This window comes from Elephas maximus, chromosome 13 (assembly GCF_024166365.1).
Source record: "Elephas maximus indicus isolate mEleMax1 chromosome 13, mEleMax1 primary haplotype, whole genome shotgun sequence".
Taxonomy (NCBI): domain Eukaryota; kingdom Metazoa; phylum Chordata; class Mammalia; order Proboscidea; family Elephantidae; genus Elephas; species Elephas maximus.
The window spans coordinates 105694100-105712581 of record NC_064831.1 but is presented as its reverse complement, the minus strand read 5'-3'; the positions used below and the strand labels follow the sequence as shown (position 1 = coordinate 105712581).

The window sequence follows — 18482 nt, the reverse complement described above, 5'->3', positions numbered from 1 at the left end:
AAATTGAAGAGGTCATTAAAAAGCTCCCAACAAAGAAAGCCCTGGCCCAGAGGGCTTCACTGGAGAGTTCCACCAGACAGTCAGAGAAGAGATGACACCAGCCCTACTCAAACTATTCCAGAACATAGAAAAGGAAAGAATACTTCCGAATTCATTCTATGAAACCAGCATAACCCTGATACCAAAGCCGGGCGAAATCACCACTAAAAAAGAAAATCATGGACCAATATCCCTCATGAACATAGATGCAAAAATTCTCAGCAAAATCCTAGCCAATATCATCTAACACCTTATGAAAAAAAATAATACATCATGACCTAACAGGGTTCATATGAGCTATGCAAGGTTGGTTCAGCAGTAGAAGATCAATCAACCTAACCTACCACATAAATAAAACAAAGGAAAAGAACCACACAATCATATTAGTTGATGCAGAAAAGGCGTTTGATAAAATCCAGCACTTATTCCTCATAAAAACTCTCAGCAAAATAGGAATAGAAGGGAAATTCCGTAGTGTAGCTAAGGGAATAAATACAAAACCAACAGCCATCATTATTCCTAATGGAAAAAAGACTGAAGACGTTCCCTTTGAGAATGGGAACCAGACAAAGGTGCCCTTTATCACCATTCAGTATTGTACTGGAAGTCCTAGCCAGAGCAATAAGGCAAGAAGGAGAAATAAAAGGTATCCAAATTGGTAAGGAAGAAGTAAAACTATGCCTATTTGCATATGATATGATCTATATATAGAAAATTCCAGATATTCTACAAGAAAGCTACTGGAACTATAGAAGGATTCAACAAAGTGGCAGGGTACAAGATATGAAAATCCTTTGAATTCCTCTATACTAACAAAGAGAACTCTGGAGAGGACATCAGGAAAACAATACCATCTAAAATAGCCTCCCAAAAGATAAAATACTTAGGAATAAATCTAACCAGGGATGTAAAAGTCTTATACAGAGAAAACTACAAAACACTACTGCAAGAAACCAAGAGAAAAAAAGAGACCTACATAAATGGAAAAATATACCATGATCATGGATAGGAACACTTAACATTGTGAAAAATGTCAATACTGCCCAAAGCAATCTATAGATATAATGAAATCCTGATCCAGATTCCATCAACATCTTTTAAAGAGATGGAAAAAATGGTCAACTTTCTATGGAGAGGAAAGAGACCCTTATAAGCAAAGCACTACTGAAAAAGAACAGTGTAGGAGGCCTCCTGATATCAGAACTCGCTATACAGCCACGATAGTCAAAACCCCGTGGTGCTGGTGCAGTAGCAGACACAGAGACCAGTGGAACAGAATTGAGAACCCGGAAGTAAATCCATCCACCTGTGGACGGCTGATCCTCGATAAAGAGTAGCAGTCCATTGTATGGGCAAGAGATAATGTTTTTAACAAATGGTGCTGGCACAACTGGATATCCATTTGCAGCAAAATGAAGCAGGGTCTGTGCCTCATACCATATACAAAAACTAACTCAAGATGGATCAAACACCTAAATGTAAAACCTAAATATTATAAAGATCATGGAAGAAAAAATAGGGGCAAACCAGGGGCTCTAATTTGTGGCATAAGTTATCTGTCAAACATAACTAAAGATGCACAAACAGCAAAAGATAAACTAGATAACTGAGGCTTCCTAAAAATTAAACACTCATGTGCATCAGAAGACTTCTCCGGAAGAGTAAAAAGAGATCCTACAGACTGGGAAAAAAAATTGGCAGTGACATATCTGACAGGTGAGTAATCTCTATAGAAAACTTCAACACCTCAACAACAAAAAGACAAACAATCCAGTTAAAAAGTTGGAAAAGGACATGAACAGACACTTCACCAAAGAAGGACATTCAGGCAGCCAGCAAATACATGAAAAGATGCTCATGACCATTAGCCATTAAACAAAAAAAGAAACAAACAAAACCCATTGCCACTGAGTCGATTCTGACTCATAGTGACCCTACAGGACAGAGAAGAACTGCCCCACAGTGTTTCCAAGGAGCAGCTAGTGGATTCATACTGCCAACCTTTTGGTTAGCTGCCGAACGCTTAACCATTGCACCACCAGGGCTGCATTAGCCAGAAGAGATGCAAATCAAAACAATGAGATACCATCTCACCCTGGCAATAATAACACTGATCAAAAAAAAAACCCCAGAAAACAACAAATGCTGTTGAGGTTGTAGGGAACTTGGAGCTCTCGTATACTGCTGGTATGATTGTAAAATGGTACAACCACTGTAGAACATGGTATGGTGCTTCCTTAAAAAGTGAGAAATACAGAAAGGGCCACATGAACCAGAGACCGACATCATCCTGAGACCAGAAGAACTAGTTGGTGCCCGGCCACAATCGATGACTGCCCTGACAGGGAGCACAGCAGAGGACCCCTGAGGGAGCAGGAGATCAGTGGGATACAGATCCCAAATTCTCATAAAAAGACCAAACTTAATGGTCTGACTGAGACTAGAGGAATCCCGGAAGCCATGGTCCCCAGACCTTCTGTTGGCAGAGGACAGGAACCATCCCCGAAGACAACTCATCAGACATGAAAGGGACTGGTCAGTGGGCGGGAGAGAGACGCTGATGAAGAGTGAGCTAATTATATCAGGTGGACATTTGAGATTGTGTTGGCAACTCTTGTCTGGAGGGGGGATGGGAGGATAGAGAGAGAGAGAAGCCGGCAAAATTGTCACGAAAGGAGAGACTGAAAGGGCTGACTCAAGAAGGGGAGAGCAAGTGGGAGTAGGGAGTGAGATGTATGTAAACATATTTGTGACAGACTGATTGGATTTGTAAACGTTCACTTGAAGCTTAATAAAAGTTAATAAAAAAAAAAAGTGAGAAATAGAGATACCATGTGATCCAGTAATCCCACCACTAGGTACGTATCCTAAAGAGGTAAGAGCTGTGACATGTTCATTGCAGCATTATTCACAACAGCAAAAAGTTGAAAACAACCTTGGTGCCCTTCAGTGGATGACTGGATAAACAAATTATAGTACATACACACAATGGAGTGCTACGCAACATTAAAGAATAACAAACCCGCGAAACATCTCACGACATGGATAAACCTGGAGGACACTATCCTAAATGAAATAAGTCGACCACAAAAGAACAAATACTGTATGAGACCACTACTATAAAAAGTTAAGAAAAGGTAAACACACAGAAAGAAGCATTCTTTGATGATTACCAGGGATAGGAGGGAAAGGGAGAGAAAATCACTAACTAGATGGTAGACACATTGACTTGGGTGAAGAGAAAGGCAATACACAGTAAGGGGGATGTCAGCACATGACCAAGGCAAAGGAAGACACTGGAAAGAACGCACGAGTAAAAGGAAACAACAGTAATACTGTTACTTAGTATACTTAGTATTATTTACACAATACTGTAATAACAGTACTAACAAACAGTAATTTATGAGCTGAACAGGTGTGGGATGGAGTATGGGAGTACACGCATGAGCATATGTATGTTTGGCAGAGGATATTTCTACATCCATGTTTGTATGTGTTGTATATAGTAGAGCACCCAGGCAGCAAAGGTATGAAAACTTCTCAGCCATAACCAAATACCTTGAGGAACTGGCTCACTCTGTTTGAGGTCTTAGGACCATAGTATTGGGGAGCATCCAGGTCAATTGGTATAACATAACCCATAAAGAAAATGTTCTATGTCCTACTTTGGTGAGTAGTGTCAGGGGTCTTAAAAGCTTGCGAGTGGCCATCTAAGATAGAAGTATTGATCTCTTCTTGTCTGGAGCAAAGAAGAAGAAAGAAAATCAAAGACTCAGTCTCCACTTGCTTGAGACCAGAAGAACTAGATGATGCCTGGCTACCGCTAGCAACTGCACTGATAAGGGCCACAACAGAAGGTACTGGATAGAGTGGAGAAAAATGTAGAACAAATTTCAAAATCATAAAAAAGACCAGACTTACTGGTCTGATAGAGACTGGTGGAACCCCGAGACTGTGGCCCTTAAATACCCTTACAACCTGGAGCAGAATCCACTTCCCGGAGATCACTTTTCAGCCAACAACAGACGGGCGTATAAAGTAAACAGTAACACCCTTGAGGAATGTGCTGCTCATGTGACACCAGAAGGACAGCATTTGCCCAAAAACAAAGTTCAAAAGGCAGGAAGGGCAGGAAGGATGGGTGAATGGAAATGGGAAGCCCAGGGAGGAAGGGGACAGAGGGCTGTCACACTGACCTGATTATTTGCTGTTCCTGGGGTTTATAACAATATTTAGAAGAAAGTGTGGTAATAGTAGACAAAGGAGGAGAGGGGGAAATGGAAGTACACTATTTTAAGTTTCTTGTATGTGAAATGGTATATTATTTGAAGATAGACTGTGATAAGTTAAAAATGCATATTATAAACCCCAGAATAATGACTTAAAAAGAACAAACACTTTATCAAAACATTAAACATAGGATTACCATACGATCCAGCGATACCGCTCTTAGGTGTAAAACCAAAAGACCTGAAAGTGGAGACTCAAACAGGGATGACACCAATGTCTGTTGCAGCATTATTTTCAATAGCCAGATGGTAGAAACAACCCAAGTGACCATCGACAGATGAATGGATAAACAGAACGTAGTCTATCCACACGATGAAATATTATTAAGCCATGAAGAGAAATGAATTCTGATACATGCTATGACATGGATGAACCTTGAAAACTTGACGCTGAGCAATGTAAATCGGACACAAACGAAAAAACACCGTATGACCCTACTTGCATGAAATACTTAAAATAGGCACATGTATAGAGACAAAAGCCTATTAGTGGTCCCTAGGGGCAGGCAGAAAGCAAGAGGTCAATGAAAAGACAGGAAAGAAAGAAAAGACCAAGTTGGATGTCAGAGGAGACTCTGAAACTTGCTCTTGAGCGTCGAGCCGCTAAAGCAAAAAGAAGAATTGAGGAAGTAAAAGAACTGAACAGAAGATTTCAAAGGGCGTCTCGAGAAGACAAAGCAAAGTATTATAATGACATGTGCAAAGAGCTGGAGATGACAACAAAAAGGGAAGAACACGCTTGGTGTTTCTCAAGCTGAAAGAACTGAAGAAAAAATTCAGCCTCCAGTTACAATAGTGAAGGATTCCATGGGGAAAATATTAAATGACGCAGGAAGCATCAAAAGAAGATGGAAGGAATACACAGAGTCATTATACCAAAAAGAAATAGTCAATGTTCAACCATTTCAAGAGGTGGCATATGATCAGGAACCGATGGTAGTGAAGGAAGAAATCCAAGCTGCTCTGAAGGCACGGGTGAAAAACAAAGCTCCAAGAATTGATGGAATATCTATTGAGATATTTCAACAAACAGATGCAGTGCTGGAGGTGCTCACTCATCTATGCCAAGAAATATGGAAGACAGCTTCCTGGCCAACTGACTGGAAGAGATCCATATTTATGCCTATTCCCAAGAAATGTGATCCAACCGAATGTGGAAATTATAGAACAATATCCTTAATATCACATGCAAGCAAAATTTTACTGAAGATCATTCAAAACGGCTGCAGCAGGGTATCGACAGGGAACTGCCAGAAATTCAGTCCAGTTTCAGAAGAGGATGTGGAACCAGGGATATCATTGGTGATGTCAGATGGATCCTGGCTGAAAGCAGAGAATACCAGGACGTTTACCTGTGTTTTATTGACCACGCCAAGGCATTCGACTGTGTGGATCATAACAAATTATGGATAACACTCTGAAGAATGGGAATTCCAGAACACTTAATTGTGCTCATGAGGAACCTTTATATAGATCAAGAGGGGGTTGTTCGTACAGAACAAGGGGATACTGATTGGTTTAAAGTCAGGAAAGGTGTGCGTCAGGGTTGTATTCTTTCACCATACCTATTCAATCTGTATGCTGAGCAAATAATCCAAGAAGCTGGACTATATGAAGAAGAACGGGGCATCAGGATTGGGGGAAAGTTCATTAATAACCTGTGTTATGCAGATGACACAACCTTGCTTGCTGAAAGTGAAGAGGACTTGAAGCACTTACTAATGAAGATCAAAACCACAGCCTTCAGTATGGATTGCACCTCAACATAAAGAAAACAAAATCCTCACAACTGGACCAGTGAGCAACATCATGATAAATGGAGAAAAGATTGAAGTTGTCAAGGATTTCATTTTACTTGGATCCACAATCAACAGCCATGGAAGCAGCAGTCAAGAAATCAAAAGACGCATTGCATTGGGCAAATCTGCTGCAAAGCACCTCTTCAAAGTGTTGAAGAGCAAAGATGTCACCCTAAAGACTAGGGTGCGCCTGACCCAAGCCATGGTATTTTCGATCACATCATATGCATGTGAAAGCTGGACAATGAATAGGGAAGACCGAAGAAGAGTTGACGCCTTTGAGTTGTGGTGTTGGCGAAGAATATTGAACATACCATGGACTGCCAAAAGAACGAACAAATCTGTCTTGGAAGAAGCGCGGCCAGAATGCTCCTTAGAGGCAAGGATGGCGAGACCGCGTCTTACATAACTTGGACATGTTGTCAGGAGGGATCAGTCCCTGGAGAAGGACATCATGCTTGGCAGAGTACAGGGTCAGCGGAAAAGAGGAAGACCCTCAATGAGGTGGGTTGACACAGTGACTGCAACAGTGAGCTCAAGCATAACAATGATTGTAAGGATGGTGCAGGACGGGGCAATGTTTCATTCTGTTGTACATAGGGTCGCTATGAGTCAGAACCGACTCAACGATACCTAACAACAACAACGGGGCGGGGGGCAGGTGGGGTAATGGGAATGTTTACTTAAGGGGTACTGAGTTTCTGTTTAAACCAGTTGTCCAATCGATTCCGACTTATGATGACCACATGTGTTTCAGATGGAACCGTGCTCCGTAGAGTTTTCGGTGGCAGTGATCTTTCAGAAGTAGACTACCAGGCCTTTCTTCTGAGGTGGCTGTAGGTGGATTTGAACCACCAACCTTTTGGTGGAAGCCAGGTGCTTAATTGTTGGCACCACCCAGGGATTCCCTTACTGTCACTGGTTATACATTTAAAAGTGGTTAATATGGCAGATGAATATGTATTTTTCCACAATTAAATAAGTAAGAAGTGAAACAAATGAACAAACAGATAATAAGCCAAGAGATGAGCTAGAAAGGACTACGAAAAAATACTGAGGTAATCCAGAGGAAGGTAGGAAAAGTGGAAAATGAAACAAAGGACATATAGACATAGTTCAGTGAAACAATAAGAGTCCAGAATTAGACCCACACATAAAGGGCTAATTAATACTTGACAAAGGTGGCAAGGTAAATTAATGAGGAAAGAAAAGTTATTTCGATTAATGATAAATGATGTTGAAATATTTGGCTGTCTCTACGGAAAAATAAATCTTGGTACATTCCTCATACTGTACACAAAACTCAACTTGAAATGCACTATGAATGCATAAAGTAAAGGCTGAAAGTATAAATATTTGAGAAGAATACACAGAAGAAAATCTTCATGGATTTGGGGTTGGCAAAGATTTCTTAGGTCACAGAAATTATTGATCATAAAAGAGAATAATAAATTAGACTTCTGCAAAATTGAAACTGTCTACTCTTTGAAATATTAAGAAAATGAAAAGGCTAGCCACAGCTTAGGAGAAAATATCCACAGTACATACATCTGACGTAAAGGACTTGTATCTGGAATACACAAAGAACTGTTATAATTCGGTAACAAGAAGACAATCTCATTTTTAAAATGGACAAAAGATTTAAATAGACACTTCATGAAAGAAGACTTATAAGCAGCCGGTATGCACATTAAAAGTTGTTCAGCATCAGTAGTTGTCAGGGAAATGCAAATTAAACCTATAATAAGACGTTTGTACTCGCTGTTGTTGTCGTTAGTTGAGTCAGTTCCGACTCGTGGTGACTCCATGCGTGTGAACAGAAATGCTCCAGAGGGTTTTCAAGGCTGTGGGCTTTCAGAATTAAATTGCGAGGCGCCTCTGAGTGGGTTCAAACTGGAATGGCTAAAATTAGAAAGACTAATAATACCAAGTGTTGTAAGAATGTTGAACACTGGGAACTCTCATACATTCCTGATGAGGAGTGTAAAATGCTACAACATTTTAGGGAAATGTTTGGTAGTTTTTTTAATAATAATAATAAAAAAAAAACGGCATATAACCAAGCAAATCCACCCAAGAGAAATGAAAACATGATTACAGAAAGACTTATATATGAATGTTCATAGCTTTATCCGTTATGGCCGTACATTAAATGTCCACCAACAGGAGTATGGATAAACAAACTGGTACACCCGTCCATTGGAATAGTACTCACATCAATAAAAAGAAACAAATTACTGATACATGTAAGACTGGATGAATCTCCAAAGCATTGAATGAAAGAGGCTAGATACAGAAGAGTATGTACTATACAATTCTATCATATGAAAATCTAGAGCAAGCAAAACTAATGGATAGTGGTACAAAAGATCAGTGGTTGCTTGAAGGTAGGGTCGGAGTTGACCACAAAAGGGCAAGAAGGGACTTTCTGTGGTGATGGAAATGTTCTGTGTCTTGATTAATTTTAATAATAAATAACATTATAGGGAGTAATTACATTAACATCGAAATAATTTGTATTTCAGTTATATCATAGTTTCGTATCTCAGCTAGTTACCAAAGGATTAAGGCCTGATTTCAAAATCTAAGGATCATTTTAAACATAGTTTGTGAAAACATACTCTGTTCTATGCAGATTTAGAAAAACGTTTTCATCAGTGTAGTAGTTGTTGGCAGTTGATGGTCCCACCTCACGGCGACCTCATATAGAGCAGATCAAAACCTTGCCTGATCCGGCACCATCTTCACAGACCTTGGTATGCTGGAGTCCGTTGTGGTGGCCACTGTGTGTTCTGAGTGCATTCCAGCCTACAAGGTTCATCTTCCCCCACAGCAGGGGACAGTATTCTGTTGTGACCCACAGGGTTTTCACTGGCTAATTTTCGGAAGTAGCTAGTGAGACCTTTCTTCCTAGCCTGTCTTAGCCTGGAAGCTCTGCTGAAACCTGTCCACCATGGGTGTCCCTGCTGGTATTTGAAATCCTGGTGGCATAGCTTCCAGTATCACAGCAACACGCAAGCTACCACAGTGTGACAGACTGACAGCCGGGTGGTGGGTAATACGTGTAATGTGTTTCAGTTTAGTGTTTGACTCTGTCTGGTTGATTTGTGTTCTGATTTTCGCATATTTGCTGTCCCTCCCCCCAGAGGTGGCTGGAGGTTGCTTTCCAGGTGTGACACCAGCAAGATGTCGTCCCCACAGAGTGAGCAGTGCCTGGTCACTCGCTGGGCAGCGGAGTCCCTCTTCTGAGCACTGCCATGACATTGGCCCAGTGCCCAGCACTCTTCATGTAACAGGCGTGTGGAAACACATGACATGTGCGCACACACGTGCAGACACAACGAGAGCATTGTGGCACGTCAGAGGTGTTGGCAGACTGACGACACAGTAATCCCGCAGAGGGAGGTTTGCAGTTTCTCTTGGGGCACGAATTTGGGTGATTTTCTTCTTGACACCGGCTGGCTGTGGGGTGCACCAACAGTGCCGGGGCAGGCAGGAGGCATGTCCATGGTGGGGCCCGGGCCATGTACCTGCCCATGTGTACCTGCCCATGCATACTCTGCCGAGGAGCCCGATGTGGCCCCCACACACCCACGTTTTGTTCAGTGTGCTGGCACAGCTCTGATGGTTACAGCTTTTGTGATGTATTAAAGTGTAATCTGTGCTAATTCAGTTATTAGAATTAAATAGCAAACCCGCGTATTTTTTTCTTTGCAAACATTTTGTATGTTTAAATTATTTGAAATGTATTAACTGAACTTCACATTTCTGTTTTAAAAGACAAGTATTTGATTTTGAATAGCCCCTAATTCATTATCGGGGTAGCGGGGGTTCAGTGGTAGAATCCTCACCTTCCAGGTGGTAGACCCAAGTTCAGTTTTCGGCCAGTGTACCTCGAGGGCAACCACCGCCCATTTGTCAGTCGAGGCTCGTGTTGCTACGATGCTGAACAGGCCTCAGTGCAGCCTCTACACTGAGGTGGACGAGGAAGAAAGACAAGGAGATCTGCGCCTGAAGAATCAGTCAGTGAAAAACTCTGTGGGTCCCACTGTGCGTGGGGTCACCACGAGTCTGGAGCGACTCAAGGGCAGCTAAAAACAACAACTCATCCACTATCAAGACATTGTCTCTCACCTAAGTGAGTGTGGTAATAAATGCTTAAATTTGGTCATTTTTCCTTGTTAACGCGTGGCTGGTAATTTCAGTAACCGGAAGCGCAGCAAGTCTGGGAGTGCGACACTGACCGTTCATCCCTAAGGACTGAACGAAGTTGGAGGTGGTTCTAGTGCCAGCGGGGCACGTAGCCTTACTTCTCGTCTCCCCCTTCCTGACAGTGAGAGTGGACGCGCGGAAGGGCGCTGGGTGACCTGGCTATTTGCTTCCTGAGATTTGGATTACAAGGGGCACCTGTATCATATTCCAGAGTGTTTATGTCTAATTCGTACTCTTTCCCAGAATTTTCCTATTTGGTGATTATCAGTTAACTGGGAGAAGAGTTAATGTAAATGGGTAATGAAAAAGTGCTGAATTTTTAAAGACTACAGTTAGTTTTTTTTGTTTTTCTCTTTTAGGTTTGTTCGGACAGTGTTACCGTTTTCTCAGGAATTTCAAAGAGATAAACAGCCCAATGCACAACCCCAGTATTTGCACGGATCAAAGGTAGGTTCTTTTTGGTTCGTAATGATTTTTAAGTTCATGATGAAGCATACTTTAAAGTCTGTTGTAAATCACTTTAGTTGCAATGATTTAAATTCACAAGGTGAAAATTGAAAACATGCTGTGTATAAAATTTATGTTTTTCGTCTTCTCTCTCACCACCTTCCTAAATAGTAGCAATAATTTAAAATACACACTAACCAACCAACTAGGAAAAAAGCTCTGAAGCCCTTATCTGGAATTAGCTGTACATAGAGTGGTGTAGCCATTGGATGAGGCCAGCATGGGGTCCTGACCTCATCCTGGCACTAAAATCAGTTTGAGATGATGGAGAGTTTCGAGGGTACACAGGAACATTAGAGATTTCCACGCAGGTGTGACCCGAGGAGCAGAGAGCTGGGAAGGGGAAGGGCAGAAAGGACCTGACTACCAGAAACCAAGAGTAAGACTTCTGCTTGGCAAGCAGGCAGAACCCACCAACAACTTACGACAAATGTCCAAAGTGGAAGAGGTTGGATTTTCAACAAGTAAGAATGTTATGAAAGACTAAGAGTCTTAGTATTTAAAGCACTGTACAGTTTAATAAGGAAAAGACATTGTGTGGTAAAAAAAGAGACAAAATGAGCAGCTACTTCATAAAAATAGTAGAGTCAAAAGGTAAAAAGAGATCTCCACCCTTACCAAAATTGAAGCAGAATAGCTGACAGCAGTCCGGAAAGTTTTTGGACATAGGGTTGGAAAAGGTTGACGTGCCCACTTCCCCTGTAGGAGGGCGGGATACCCTTCAGTGCTGCTGGCAGGTGTGTACATTGGGTCTTGTGATTCTGAGGGCAATCTGCCAGTGTCTGTCAGTAGCTAAATGTTTTTACCTCTAGAAAACTGAATCCTAAGGAAATCATGAGACCAGGTACAAAATAAGTTATGTTACAGGGTGCCATCCAATATCGCACAAGGTATCGAAGCCACCTCACAGGCCACCAGTAACATCAGAATAATTTGTTGTAAAACGAAATGCAGTGTGATTATGAAGAGTGGTGATGTAGATCTTATTGATAGGGTGTGAGGTCTATATTTTATTATGTTAAAAAAACCGAACTCCAAACAGAATGATGCTAATAACAACAGTAACAACAAGAACAAAACTTTTCTCTGTGTACATCCAGAGAAAAGAGTGTCAAAATGTTAAACACTGGCTATCTCTGGAGGGCTAAGTCTGGGTAACTGACTTCTTTGTCTGAACTGCATTTGTAATGAGTTAACTTTTTTTTTTTTTGTGGTAAACTTATTTGTAAGTAGGGGAAGTTCACGTTAAAATAACAATAGAAAGTGCAGTACAATACCTCAATAAGCTGGTAACATAGATGTTTATTATGATTATCGAGACATATGTGTTGTAGGTTATATACGTCCTATACCATTACACGCCTGGCAGCGCAGTCACTGTGTATACAGGAGACATGAGATACATGGGAAACTGTTTTGTTCGCTACCTCCAGTTGTGTTCTCTGATCGGGATTTCTGAACTCTCTCATAACCTTATGGGATCACAAATGCATATGGGGTCGGACATTGCCCAGATGGATGTTATGCAGCACGTGACTGTATTTCATCATATGGAAGAAATCAGAATGCTGCCTGTACTCCCAAGGCCTTTAGGTTTCTTACGCAGTACTTTAGAATCACTAAAGAAACAGTCTGGCCTCTTTTGATTGTATCATTTGTTCCCACATGAATCAGGAGATGTGGGTAGAGGTCAGTGAGCTTAAGAAATCTTGGCAGCCTCTCTGCTTTGTGGCTGTAAACTCGAAGAAGAAGGGACACTGTGGCAGTCCTGCGTTGCCCTCTCTGCTCCCCATTCATTCCTTTTTTGAACATACAGCTCCTGATCACTCAGAATGTACCAGGCACTGTGCTAAGTAAGCACTGGGTTTATACAGCAGCTGAACAAGACAGGCGTGGTCCCTGCCTGCCTAAAGGTTACGTTCTAGTGGGGAGGGAGGAGGGGAAAAAAAATAAACAAGTGAATAAACTAGATAATTTCAAATAGTGCTAAGTTGCAATGAAGGAAATTAGAGGAATATGATACAGATAGTAACTGGGCTGGGGAGATGATGGCTACATGAGATATGATGGTCAGGGTCGGCCTCTCTGAAAAACTAAAAAGCTGAGGCATGAAGAAGAAAGAGTTAGACCATGGGCCAAGGGAAGAGCAATCCAGGCGGAACGCAGGCCACAGTGCTTGTTCCCTGAGTTAGTAATGGGACCAGTGTTGGTGTGGCCTGGTAAAGCATCCGGTAACCCCAGAACTGGCCGTTTACCTCTCCCTATGCTTGCTTTCACAGTCATTCCCACTGAAGGGCAGTGACTTGAAAGCTGAAATGAAGAAAATAGTGCTGGAAACAGGTCATGAAGGAACGGAGAGAGGTGAATGGTATTTGACCTCAATTGCCATTTAACACAAGAGAGAAGACACAGAGGCACTGGCTGGAGAGCAGTACTTTCCCCGAGTGCAAACCTCTTTTCAAGGAAGTTTTTCTTTGGTCTCACCTAAAACCCGCTGTGACCTTTCAGCTTCCCTCTGTCTGGTTTGTTCCTTGGGGAAAATACACAGCAGAACATTTTGGATTCATCACACAGACCAGATGATTTGGCTCCAAGGAGTGGAATGAAAAAGATTTTCAAATCATGTCGGGACCTTTCCCTCCCTCGAGTGGGGAGCAATAACAGCAAAAGCAATTAGTCCTCAAGTTGCTTTTAAGCCCGTTTTGAGTTTGAGTTCTTTACACTTATTTTAAAATGACTCCCAAGTTACCTGCTTGCTGAAATGACAGAATGAGGAACTGTTTTCTCAGTTTGCTGTGGTTTACTATGAAGTTGCCAAAAGTGAGAGAAGCAGACTAACTAATGTGGGTTGTTTGGGTGGTATTTACAAAATGTAACACAGTGAATGTAGGCCAGATACGGAAAAGAAGATAGACCAATGAAAAATGCATAAAGTTACTTCAGCTTTCAGAGAAGAAGAAAGGGCATTATTACTGCCAGAGGGTGTTTTTAGAGAAGTTTCAGTAGAAAAGGACAGAGTCAGTAGCCAGGTTGGGGGCTCTTCAGGAGCCTGGCTGGGTACTTTTCCAAGAACCTTCAAGGGGTGGCTGCAACCTAGTGACTTTACCATTATCTGACCTTTAAGCTTATTGTCCCAGGAGCTTTACTTTGTCAGCATACCCAGGCTGAATTCAATTCCACAGGAGAAGTCTTTATCCCTTTTTTTTTTTTTTTTTAAATTTTCACTGTGCTTTAAGTGAAAGTTTACAAACCAAGTCCGTCTCTCATACAAAAACTTACACACACCTTGCCATATCCTCCTGGTTGCTCTCCCTCTAATGAGACAGCACACTCCTTCCCTCCGCTCTCTATTTTCGTGTCCATTTGGCCAGCTTCTGCCCCGCTCTGGCCTCTCGTCTCTTCTCAAGAGAGGAGCTGCTCACACAGTCTCATGTGTCTACTTGATCCAAGGAGCTTACTCTTCACCAGTATGATTTTCTATCACATAGTCCAGTCCAATCCCTGTCTGAAGAAGAGTTGGCTTTGGGAATGGTTCCTGTCTTGGGCTAACAGAACATCTGGGGACCATGACCTCTGGGGTCCTTCTAGTCTCAGTCGGACCATTAAGTCTGGTCTTTTGACAAGAATTTGGGGTCTGCATCCCACTGCTCTCCTGCTCCCTCAGGGGTTCTCTGTTGTGTTCCCTGTCAGCACAGTCATTAGTTGTAGCCAGGCACCATCTAGCTCTTCTGATCTCATGATGATGTAGTCTCTGGTTTATGCGGCCCTTTCTGTCTCTTGGGCTCATAATTTACCTTGTGTCCTTGGTGTTCTTCATTCTCCTTTGCTCCCAGTGGGTTGAGACCAATTGATGCATCTTGGATGGCCGCTTACTAGCATTTAAGACCCCAGATGACACTCTCCAAAGTGGGATGCAGAATGTTTTCTTAATAGATTTTATTATGCCAATTGACTTATATGTCCCCTGAAACCATGGTCCCCAAACCCCCGACCCTGCTACGCTGGCCTTCAAAGTGTCAGTTTATTCAGGAAACTTATTTGCTTTTGGTTTAGTGCAGTTGTGCCGACTTCTCCTGTATTGTGTGTTGTCTTTCCCGTCAATTAAAATAGTTCTTAGCTACTATCTAAATAGTGAGCTGACATTGTTTTGTAGTTAGTTTTACAAAGCTCACATCTGACCTCAGTGCCAGCTTCAGGTTTGCCTGGCCTGCGACAGCACGGGGAGTTGGCATCCCCGTCCAAACTGGTTTACAGATGCAGGTGAGCCGCCCACCTGGTGGCCGCCAGGAACGTGACTGCAGCCCTCTCCGTAGGACCATCGCAGCATGCCAGTTTTCCCCTTTGGCTCTTGTTTAGAGAAAGAACTAACCCAGCTGAAAACAGGGAGCTCTGGGAATATCTTGCTTCAGAGAATCTGAAGATGATGTTGGCCTGGCAGTGCCCAAATGCCAAGCCCCCTGGGCTCGTGCCTCCCCTTATTTACCTTAATGAGCTGTCACTGCCCAGGTCTGATTTTGCCGTCTTGACCGTGAGTCATAATCCTTGGCAGTGTTTCTTGACTTTTGCTCTTTAATTTAGCTGATTTTTTGTTTGTACCGTTAATTTGATCACAGAATAGTAAACACTACTGTACTTTTCTTCTCCGATCCATGTCACTTCTGTCTCCCTCTTGGTGAGTATTCAGGTACTGTCTTCCTCTCCACCTCCACACCCACAAGTGTGTTTGTTTCTTACTGATTCTCTTCTTGTGTCTTTCTTAGTACCCCTGCCTTTTATTTCTCCTTATGACAATGCAGATGGTCTGGATAGAGCTAATATTTTTTTGTTTTGGCTTGTTTTATCAGTTCGTACTTAACCTCACTGAACTGGTGCACATTTCAGAAGAAAGCATGTAAATTCCTGCATATTCGCTACGTGAGAACTTTTTAATGCTTTTGCTTTTTGCCTGAGTATTAAAGGCCTAAATCTTGTCCCAGACATACAAATCTTATACAGAATCCAGTGGCTCTCAGAAGTAGTTAATGATGACCACGAGCATTACTAGTGGCCTTCTGTGGTTCTTCAGCCACTTCACAGGCATAGGACTGGGGTCAGCACCTCAGCGGTGAATGCTGTCAGTCCTGGGCCCTCCTGTGGCCTCATATCTCTGGGGAATGGGTGTGTACAGTGGGCACCCAGCAACAGTCCAGGAAAGAGATGTGTCCTCAGCTGCCCCACACCCCTCTCCCTGGTTCTCCAGGCTCATGACATTGTGATGGTACATCTCAGAAATGGTCCATTCCATCCCTTCCCTTCTTATGTCCTTACCACAACATCACAGTGCTTTACAAGTCTGTATGTGAATTAAATTCCCAGCCTGTGAGCCAGAATGGAAATGGCAGACGTGTTAACAGGACAAACCAAAGTGTTGAATAGAAGGCATTGGGGAGGGGGGTGGAAACCAACCATTCCTGTGTTAGTAAAGATGGAAACTGGCTCTGCGTTTTGGGAGGACATGACAGTACTTAGCCTCAGTTTACCAAAATGTTATGATATCAGTGGTGAAATTGTATTCAAAAACAGCCATTTCATTTGAGAGCACTTATAAATATCAGTTGTACTTCGTTTTGCAGCAACACAGTTTTATAATCTTTGTAGCTGTATAGTTGTGAAATATGCAAGGAGTCCAACCTAAAAATGCAATTATTTTTGTTTTAATGAATAATGGGCTAGGGCTAGCATCTGAGGAGAGGCTGGGAGGAGGAGGGTGTCTCAACAATGAGCTGTAAAGTCTTTTCAAGTCCGATAGCAAGGGCCCTGTGCCACACTTTGGATTTTATCAGGGTTGGGCACAGGACAGGCACTTGGCAGGCCTTCCATTCTTTAATGTTGGCCGACGTGGTCAGTTTTGTATTAATAATCAGCATAGATCCAGATTCTCTGTTTTCAGTGCCCCATGTCCAACCACATAGTCAGAGATTGACTAGAAGGACCGACAGGACTAAGCCTGATAGGCTCACAGCTGTGGTTTATTACAGCAAAAGGACACATGGCAGGATAAGTAGGGAAAAGACAGCAGGAATAATGGAGGGGCTGGAGCAAGCTTCTCTCATGGGAAGGCTTCCCTCAGGCTGTGCTCTTTTTCCAGCAGTGAATCGCAGCATTTCAGTGAGGCATTTCTGTCCAGGGAAGAGAAGGCCACATGAACTCCAGGTGTCCAAGGCTTTCACTGGCTCGTGATCACATGAGTACATTCCACCAGCGTGACCAGCCACGATTACCAAAACTCCAGAACCTCCAAAAGGAAAGGAAGTGCTGCCATAAATCACTTTATTTACAGAAACAACCTACACAAGCTTGTACACATGGTTGTTTCAGGTATAAAAAACAGCCAACATGGGGAACTTTCCAAGGGCTAAGTTTCTATTATTATATTTCTACTTAGTGGTTTCTGGCAGAGTCATATTAAAATCGTCAAGTGTGATTGTGGATTTGTCTGTCTCTCCCCTTTTTTGGACATTTTCTGCATCATGTTGTTTGAAGCTCTTTTATTATTTAAAGTGTGTCTCTTGTAAACATGCAATCGATTTTTGCTTTTTCCTCTGGTCTGACATCTTAGCCTTTTAATTGGAATGTTCAGCTGGTTTATATTCAATGTAATTATTGACATAATTCAGTTTAATTCTACCCTCTTGTTATTTGGTTTCTTCTTGTCCTTTGTTCCTGTTTTCTTCCTTTGCTGTCTTCTTTTAGGTTAATCAAGTATTCTTTTAATTAATACTATACCACTTCACACAATATATACATCTTTCAAAAATATAATTCCATTTACACCACTGTATGTTTGTTGTGCTAGTGTGTTCATGTATTTCACTTCTATATATGCTGTAACCCCAATAAATTATTAATTTTGTTTTTTAAGAATATAAAAAAGAAGTAAAAATAATGTTTTGTTATTTATCTAGCTATATTTTTTCAAAACCAATGCTCTATGTTTCTTTTTGATATTATTTTCCTTGTATTATCTTTCCCTTCAATTCTTTGGCTTTTTTTTTTTTTTGGTAGTGCAGGTCTTCTGGCAACAGGTTTTCTCAGCTTTCATTGATCTGAAAATATCTTTATGCCACCTTAATTTTTTTTAAATGTGGTGAAAATATACACAACAAAACATTCGCCAATTCAGTTTCTACGTGTGTAATTCAGTGACGTTGATTATGTCCTTTATGTTGTGCAGTCATTAGGACTGTACTTTCCCAGATTAGCCACCACTATTAACATAAACCCAGTGCCCCTTAAGCAAAAACTTCCTCCTTCCTCTTCCTTCCCACCTCGATAGCCACTATTAATCTTTGGTTTCTGTATTTTTGCTTATTTCATGTAAATGAGGCCATACAGGATTTGTCTTTTTGCAGTTGATTCCTGCTAAGCATGTTTTCAAGGTTCATCAGTGTTGTGGCATGCATCAGGACTTCATTTCTCTTTATCGCTCAGTAATAGTCCACCGTGTAGATACTCGTTTCTCCTTATCGCTCAGTAATAGTCCACTGTGTAGATATTCGTTTCTGCTTATCGCTCAGTAATAGTCCACTGTGTAGATACTCGTTTCTCCTTATCGCTCAGTAATAGTCCACTGTGTAGATACTCGTTTCTCCTTATC

The 18482-nt window shown here is 41.8% G+C and overlaps 1 protein-coding gene across 1 annotated transcript in view; it reads left to right on the top strand.

The window, feature by feature from the left end:
• Positions 1 to 18482, top strand: part of CYFIP1 (cytoplasmic FMR1 interacting protein 1) — a 198133-nt gene that overhangs the window by 142615 nt on the left and 37036 nt on the right. Inside the window, exon 23 of the mRNA XM_049852609.1 lies at positions 10699 to 10786. Coding sequence (XP_049708566.1) covers positions 10699 to 10786 — 88 coding nt within the window. The remainder of the gene's footprint in view (positions 1 to 10698; positions 10787 to 18482) is intronic.